The sequence below is a fragment of the Acanthochromis polyacanthus genome, chromosome 14, assembly GCF_021347895.1.
Source record: "Acanthochromis polyacanthus isolate Apoly-LR-REF ecotype Palm Island chromosome 14, KAUST_Apoly_ChrSc, whole genome shotgun sequence".
Lineage (NCBI taxonomy): Eukaryota > Metazoa > Chordata > Actinopteri > Pomacentridae > Acanthochromis > Acanthochromis polyacanthus.
Genome location: NC_067126.1, coordinates 33,042,914 through 33,052,038, shown reverse-complemented (window position 1 = coordinate 33,052,038; position 9,125 = coordinate 33,042,914). Strand labels below are relative to the sequence as shown.

The window sequence follows — 9,125 nt, the reverse complement described above, 5'->3', positions numbered from 1 at the left end:
GGAAAACGACTACAGCGTTTGGAAAGATCGATTGCTGCCAATTGAAAACACAGACTCAGTGACATTCTGAGTCTATAGCCATGGAGAAAAAAGGTCACGCAGCAGAAATAGTCTGAGGTCACTGCACAACAGGTGAGGAGGGGACACAGATGCACCTTCTGCTAAAATGTAATAAACACAATGATATTGTCGTGAAAAAAGTGACCTATGTGTGTTCATTTTTCATCTTGCAATTGTTTCTTTAATCATTTATAATCGTCACAGTAGTTATATTTATATTACATTTCTGATATTATTAGTTGAAAATGTGTCCTTACAGACAGATTTTCAGTTTTCATTTATTAGACCAGATGAGTGAAATCAGGCTGACCTTGATCGAAGACACTCTGTCCTCTTTGCCGGCCAGAGGGAGCCGTAAACAGGATCTGGTTTCTAAAAGAACACAAAGTCCCCGATCTTCCAAAGCGCCAAACCAGGCCAGCAGTATCTGATATTTCATCATCTATCGGAGAGTCAAAACTATCAGTAATCAGAGATGGAGGATTCTAATTGGAAGAAAAAGCCTGATAGGAGGAGGAGGACACTGGAAACAGGAGTGAGAGGTTGTCAATAATATAAAAAAAATTACGTGCACATTAAGAAATTCAACTCACTCACAAAAAAATCTTAATGTTTTTTGGTGTTCAAGTTTCATCTGGCAAGAAAACTTTCAGAAGTTTGACTTAATCCCAAACTTCAGAGAGACACTCAACACTTCATTCCTCATTATTTATCACTACTTGTTTTTTCCTTCTAAATAAAGGAGTATTTTTGTGTTATCAGCTTGTTATTTTTAGTGGAACCATCACATTACATGCCACTTCATTTGCTGTAGATACTTTATTCATTCCTTTGGGGGAACTTAAGGTATTTACTTGTTACATTTAAGAAAAATGAGGAAATTAATGTGCAAAACAGGTGCAAAATAACCTCTAAATCATACGAGCATGCTGCAAATTAAGATCTTGAATCTTAAACAGATCTTAGTGTGCAATATGTCATGTCACAAGCTGAGGGACACATAATTAAAACATCACTGAATGTGATAATTACCTTGACATAGCCTACTAAACATATGGCACACACACACAGAGAACACACATTTACATTCTTATCTCCTTTTTTTTGCCTCTCTACCATCTTAGTCATCCTTTTTTCAATGAATTTTGACTTCTGTCTGGTTCTTTATCTAGGTTTCTTTCATTTATTTATAGATGTCATATTTTATTTTCTATTTTAATTCATCCGGTGTTTCCTCATTGCATGCATTATTTATGATAGTGTTTCCTCAGTATCCATTTTAAAGCACTTTGTGTTACATTCCATTTGTGTGACAAGTGCTACATAAACTAAGTCTTACTGATTGATGGATTGATTGATTTTCTTTTAATTGCACCATCCTGGATACTTTGGCTGCACTGTTAACCTATACTCCGCCAATAAGGCAAGTTGAATTGAAAACCGTGCTGCTACCAGTGACATAGTGTCTCGGTCTATATTTTACCACCTTAACAGTGGACTGACAGATTAAGAGGAGCTAATATAATTTGCCATCCCGGTTTTGTCTTCTGGATGAATAGCAAGATAAAGCGGTTTGACAAAACCGTCTGGAGCGCGCCTGGTCCGGTAAATTATTGATATTTTTTTCTTCTTTTTGTGACATATTTTCGGTCGCTGGGTCAACATCTTTTTTGGGGGTGGGTGGCTTGGTGGAGAGGACAGGAAAGGGATTGGAAGGGGAGGTGGTGGTGGTGATGGTGGTATCTCCGGAATGATGCTCCAGTGAGCTGATTCTTTGTGCATGAAATGATTTGACATCCTCCCGACCACCGAGTGAGCCTGCCTGCCTGCCTGCCTGCGTGCGTGCCTGCGTGCGTGTGTGCGTGCGCGTCCACGGTGAGACAGAGAGACAGAGAGAGAGAGAATAAGCAACTTTGTTACCAGGCATAGCTGCGTCTCCTCCGGCACAGCGCGCTCAAAGAGAAGCGTTTGGCAGTTATGGTTGATCAGCGTTTCTTTCATCCTCTCCCGTGCGTAAGACGCGACGATTGCGCACACTAACATCCTGCTTTCTGTTTGATATCTCGCTTTATTTTTATTGTTTGACGGATTTAAAAAAAACACAAGATGCGCTGAAAACAGCCTACATCTCCAGCCGAGCCTACATCTCCATCAATGTGCTTGAGGTATGTATTTCTACCCCAAGAGTTGCACGCAAAATGATGCAGGCTGTCTAGTCTCTGACAGGGCAGTGACGCTAAACCCTGCTGTAATTTACACAGCTTTACATCCCAACCTGTGTTTAATTATTGCATTTTACGAGGCTTCCTCCTCACAGCGAAATCAGGCCATTGTTTTGTGTTTATGTCTGGCTTTGACCTTGCTTTTTATGTTGTTGTTGTTGTTATTTACATAGCTTGAAGGAGTTGCTTTCTATCCTGCTTTTAAAAATCTGCAGCCACACAGACAGAAGTTACCTCTGGGTTAACAGCAGATGAAGCTTTGACTCATGCTGGCCAGAGTGTGGAAGTTGCTTTTCAATGCAACCTGCCTGTTTTGTTTTTTTTTATTTTTTGCTTTTTTCTTTCTTTACATCACCATGTGTGTCTTTTTATTTCTAGATGACATTGAGGATACCTTAGCAGGACTGTGAGCTTGGCCATCATTTTTGCAGAAAGAGAGAGAGAGAGAGAAAGAAAAATGCATCTTTGGATTCCGTATGTTTTGCTAAGTGCAACATCAGTATGCACTGTTGAGGTGTTTGGCCATTATGGAGAAATATGTCAAGGACTGTGTGCCTGTGAGGAGAGAGAAGGGATACTTACGGTGAGCTGTGAAAACAGAGGGATTGGAAGTGTCTCAGATGTAAGCCCTGCGTACTCCCCCCAATATCATCTGCTGCTCACTGGGAATCTTCTGAAAAAGCTATCTGCCAATGATTTTATTGAGTTCAAAGGACTAACAATATTACATCTGGGAAATAATGAAATATCTGATGTCGAAGCGGGAGCTTTTAACGGACTACAGGGATTGAAACGATTACATCTCAACAATAATAAAATTGATGCCTTGAAGGAAGAGTTTTTCTTTGGCCTTGAAAGTCTGGAATATCTACAAATTGATTACAACTATATCACTCATGTGGTTTCAAACGCCTTCAGCAGACTTCGACATCTGGAGGTCCTGATTCTAAATGACAATTTAATATCTGCTCTGCCTGTAAACATTTTCCAGTATGTACCATTGACTCATTTAGACTTAAGGGGGAATCAGCTCAAAGTCCTTCCCTACACGGGTCTGCTGGAGCACATGAACAGTGTTGTGGAGTTACAGCTGGAGGAGAATCCGTGGAACTGCTCCTGCGAGTTGATTGCTCTCAAAACCTGGCTCGAGAGCATATCATACACAGCTCTGGTCGGCGACGTTGTGTGCGAGTTCCCTTTTCGGCTTCACGGGAGAGATCTTGATGAGGTTTCAAAACAAGAGTTGTGCCCGAGGAGAGCCATCGCTGAATATGAGATGCCGCCCCTGCCACATTTGAGCACCGATGCATACTATAGGACCACGCCAGCTCTAGTTACAGCATCCTTCACCTCATCTGGGATTGCGCGGTCCTCATCAAGACCCACAAAGGGACCTCGGCAGTCAGCCAAGCTAAAATCAAGACCCACCGCCCGAGTCCCATCGAACAAACCACAAAATTATGGCCAAATTGTTTCATATCAGACCAAATCGCCTGTGCCTTTAGATTGCCCGACTGCCTGCACCTGCAATCTTCAAATATCAGACCTGGGCCTGAATGTGAACTGCCAGGAGCGAAAGATTGAACAGATCTCTGACTTAAATCCCAAACCTTACAATCCCAAAAAGATGTATCTGACAGGGAATTACATTACAATGGTGCAAAGATCAGACTTTATTGAGGCAACTGGCTTAGATTTGCTTCATCTTGGTAACAATCGAATAGCTCGTGTTCATGACCGAGCTTTTGGCGATTTGACACATCTACGAAGACTATACCTCAACGGGAATTTGATAGACCATCTTACAGCTGATATGTTTTATGGATTAGAGACCCTACAGTTCTTGTATTTAGAATATAATGTGATTAAAGAGGTTACTTCTGACACCTTTCAGTATGTACCTAAACTTCAGCTTCTTTTTCTGAACAATAACCTCTTGAAAACGTTACCAGAGGGAGCTTTTATTGGCTTGACATTAGCCAGACTAAATCTCCGCAACAACCATCTGCGCTATCTGCCAGTCAGTGGTGTGCTAGATCAGCTTACTGCTCTGGTACAAGTTGACTTGTTTGAGAATCCCTGGGATTGCTCATGCAGCATATTGGAGCTGAAAATGTGGCTAGAGCTGCTTAGTACAGGCACAGTTGTAAACAATGTCATATGTGGATCCCCCAAGAAACTAGCTGGAGAGGATATGAGATACATTAAGACAACTAATTTCTGCCCTAATAACTCTGATGTACTTGCCTCCATGATACCACCCTCTGAAGAATCTTTCCCTGGCAGCACTATCACCATAGAAACATCCTTGGACTCTGACACTCAATACAGCACCATTCCTTTATCTGTGATGATACTTGCCCTCCTCCTCATGTTCATTATGTCAGTGTTTGTGGCTGCGGGGCTGTTTGTGGCAATGAAAAAGAGACGTCAAAAGAGCCAAAATGAGCAGAATAACTCCATGAATGCTTGCATCAGCTCTCTCAACATGGAATATGGCCTTTACAAAAAAGGATCCATCCCCAAAGTCAGAACATCCTCCGGACATGTGTACGAGTACATCCCACCTCCCACTGAATCCACGTGCAGAACTACTGCGCACACCCCGATGGACAACAAATCAGTGGATGGATTTAGAGACTTTGATGAGTTGAGCGGCACTTTTCTGGGTAACTCGGATGAAGAGGCAGCCAGTAATGTGATAAGCTCAGAATACAGTGCCACTACTCCAGAGCCTCTTAACAAGCCCTCCACCCCCCACCAAGATGATCCATGCTACTATAAAGATGTACTTGAGCCTGACAAGCATAGGCGCTACAGCAATACACTACCATGCAGGCATACAGCACATTCATCAAATCAGTATACCTCAGACTTTGATGCAAGGCATCAATACGTCCACCCAGACAGAATACAACAGACAATACTCTACTGTACAGCACCAAGTACTGTTTATGTGGAGCCCAACAGAAGCGAGTACTGGGAACTGAAAGCGAAGCTCCATATTGATCCGGATTACCTTGAGGTTCTTGAAAAACGAACTACATTTACACAGTTTTAAGAGACTTGACCTACAGGTGATCAGAGTGGACGCATTTGTGTGATGTTTCCATCTGAATCAGGAATCTCAACATGTTGTAAAAAAGCAAATAAAAAAAAACAATAGGCATCATTATTTTCTCAACTTAGTACAGTGCATTGTAAGCTACAGTTTCCGGGAGTCATGCTTTACAGAAGTGAGTAATAAAGGGGGACACTGCTCATTTTAAAGTATCACTTAACACTTTATCCCAGGGCTGTTCAACACATTGGTTTAAATTTGTAAATATGAACAGGCAACCGCAGATTCAGGGCTCTTATGACTCATCCTATCACAAAATACGTCCTGGAGCTGTATATTTCACAATAATGCGAGGCTGAGCTTTAACTCTCAAATTAGCTGCATTTTACAAGTGTTAATGAACCATGCAGACGATGTGTTCTTGTCCTAAAATAAACCAGGTTTTCATTACAGACACATGCAGAGCTGCCAGTTTCTGGCTTTGAAAATGTATTCAAAGTGAAACTCACACATGAGACCGGATCAGATGTATTCCACAAGTAGATTCATCAGCAACCGGGGTGTTGACCTGCATGTAGGTGCTTCTGTTGGGAAATTGAGCTCCAGTGGAAAACGGAGGGAGGCACATTCAGCTGGGCAGCTCGTCCTCCAGGATGCACAGCTCTGGGATGAAAATATGAAATGTATTAGCTCATAATGTAATATCTCAAACCACCGGTTATGAGACCAGTATATCTCTGCTCTCTTTTTTTGGCAGATTGGGGGGAAAAAATAATTATAATGAATATCCTAGAACTATATTGAACCAGACTAGAGCGTATTTTGTGGCACGTAACTGGTGGTCCCTCAAAGCTCTGCAAATCAACGGCACTTGTGGATTATGCACACATGTTGCACTTGTGTTGTGTTAAAACTAATGTATTATGACTGTACTCAAAAATGTTGTAACTAAAAGATACAATCACAGCTGTTTTCAGAAGTATTGCAACTAAAAGAAAATGAGGAGCTTTAACTAAAATACTGCTTCATGCGTCACAAATGTGCATAAATGCAGGCTTTTTCCAAGAACCTTTACGATTTACTTGTACCACTACCAAAGCTGTCCACAACAGAAGAAAAAAAAAGATATATATATGCAAACTTTGACATCTACAAGGGTACATCAAACAAAGTCCTGTGAAATATTGCACATATACAACCTGTTTCTTTTGCTATATACGTCTGAATCTACAATTGTATTCCTGTTACAACACATTTGAGTAGCTATAATACAATAAGAGTCCAGTATATCTCCATATTCTCCTTCAGTTAAAATACAGTTCAGAATCTTTAAAGTTTCTTGCCCTCAGGCCTGCATAAACATATTTTAAATGACTGCATATTTTTATACGAGCAAATCTAGATATCGAGCTTTTTCTCTTTTATTTATTTTTTTCCGTTTTTGAAGAAAAAATGCACTATTGACTTCAACAGGTCAACAATGATGTCACTTTCTGAAATGCACACTATGGTAACATGCATATAGCCATAGAAACAGGGTTGATAATACATACATGAAGGGTACATATGATAAAAACTCTTGCACTATGCATAGACATAAATTAAACTTAGACAATCTGTACAAAACGCCCACTGCTCAGCCACTCAGTCACCAACTTACTTGCATACACATGATATTTAATAATATTATCACATCTCATAAGTTCTCATTTGGAATTTAACACACATGAATATTTAGAAGTACTTTTGTACCACATTTTAGATAATTCATTGATTCTAAACTTCATAGATTTTTAATCACATGTGTTTTTAGGGGAATACTGAGTGGATTTGTGTGTATTGCATTAAGGATAAAGCACCGTCTCATCACTTGGCATTGTTTGTATCATCTTTTTAGTTTGGGGTCATATGAAATCAGGCAACTCGAGTGTAATTAGCAGTCTGCGTGTTTTTCTCTTTTCAGAGGGTGACTGATAGGTAGTGTAACACATGTGTAAGGATGTGCAAGAGCTTTCGCTGTTAGATTGAAAAGCACAACAAACGAATGCAGCAGTTGAATGGATGGAGTCGTCTTTATGCATAAAAATGTTCTATGCTCTAAAGGAAACTAAGCACATCATCCAGTCATAATGCAGTCTAACCAATTTCTAGGTCAATAGTGTAAGCCAAGAAATGTGACTTTCCCTGAGAGTTTAATACACAGAGCAAATTCACATGATATGCAGTATTATGCACTGAACCTGTCATCTTAACTCAGTTAATTAGAGGTAATGGTGTATCTGGACCCTGTCTGCATGTCACCAAGTATTACACTGCAGCATTAGTCATGCTGTTTACCAAGGATACAGTCCTGCTTTGTTGCCTTTCAAATGTTCAGAGTGATTTTGTGGTCATTTTGTCACTTGACCTGTTTTCCGCTTTTGTGGAAATTCATCAGAACAAATGAACTGAAATCTCCACAGTGAAGCATGAAGTGTACCTGCACAGGTTTGTTTTCAATCAATATGTTGCTGTCCAGTTAGTGGTGAAAACACTGTACACCTGCAAACATGCACAGAGCGATGCACACAAAATGTTTTCGTTGTGAACAGTGGCTGGAATTCAGTTGACTGTGTCGGCTCTCGAGTTGATCACTCTTTTTTAAATGTGTTGTGAATTTTGTACATCCAAACTAATGCAACAGATGAGTAAACAGTGATTTACAAAAGGGCAAATGTGGTCAAGGAAGTATTTAGAGGAGGATTCCACACTTTATGTTTTTTTGAATTTATTTATTACAAACTTTCTTTCAATTTCTAGACTCTTGCATACGCAACTGTGCAATGGAAAGACAATATTTACTGTATATAACAGAAATCTGTAATATATTTTCTCCTTCAGATTTTTCCAGTCACTGCCAAATGCAGGTTTTTTGGTCACACATAAGACTACAAATACTGATAATCCAAAAATGTGTTAAATTGAAATGTGACTGTCCTATGTATATGTGCAGATGTTTTATTTGCAAAGAAGAAGAGCTGAAGTCAGTGTCCTATTCTTATATCAACTCTTATATTGGCTTTGGTTTGTTTCGTTGGATTTTCATATGAAACGGTATTTTTCTGTGTCAACCTCTGATTTGTAAATAGAACACTTCATCAGCATTTTCATGCAAACCTGCACCATCTTTCAAAAGCAAAAACCTGGTCTCTTATTGCAAGAACACGGTACAACTAGGAATATTGTGGGGTAAATATATCTGCAATGTGCTGTTTCTTTAGTTGTTAGCTAATGAATAAAAGATATGCCTACATTTGACATACTGTTGTATTTGTCTTCCCTTCACCCTCTAAACCATGCTGTGTGCCGTAAATGTCACGGTGCACAGGAAGGACAGATTTGAAAATGCTGCACAAACGCCTTTGGCATTTTTCAGGACGTAACTAAAATTACAGTATCTAATTCAAATGTTCAGATCAAGCCACTGTCAAAGTTTTATTTGGACGAATAGGAAATAACGAGGAAGGCTGCGTTACATAATCAACGAAAAGATGGCATAGTTAGTATGATGATGATTGATGATGCGTCAGTTTGACTCAACCGCACTTTGACTAAAAACTTAAATTATCAGTTATGTCATGTATAAATGAAATGTTTATCTGATGCCCCGAGTGCTCCAAATAGCTGCACAAACTGGAGTATAGCTGCACAGGCCCTGGGCAGTGTTACAAAATTGGCTTTCCTGTGCATGTTTGAATACAAAATGTTTGATACTGGGCGTTTTCTAACAACAAACGATGTAT

General features: G+C 39.9%; 1 protein-coding gene across 1 annotated transcript; it reads left to right on the top strand.

The window, feature by feature from the left end:
* The first annotated feature begins 1,762 nt into the window (after window positions 1-1,762).
* Window positions 1,763-8,640, top strand: slitrk5b (SLIT and NTRK-like family, member 5b). The gene is made up of 2 exons (XM_022190800.2): window positions 1,763-2,225; window positions 2,661-8,640. Exon 2 carries the CDS (start codon window positions 2,740-2,742, stop codon window positions 5,341-5,343), a length of 2,604 nt encoding a protein of 867 aa, XP_022046492.1. The 5' UTR covers window positions 1,763-2,225; window positions 2,661-2,739; the 3' UTR covers window positions 5,344-8,640.
* Window positions 8,641-9,125: the final 485 nt, after the last annotated feature.

Coding starts and splice junctions, on each gene's coding strand:
- slitrk5b (XM_022190800.2), top strand. CDS start 2,740: ATGCATCTTTGGATTCCGTATGTTTTGCTAAGTGCAACATCAGTATGC.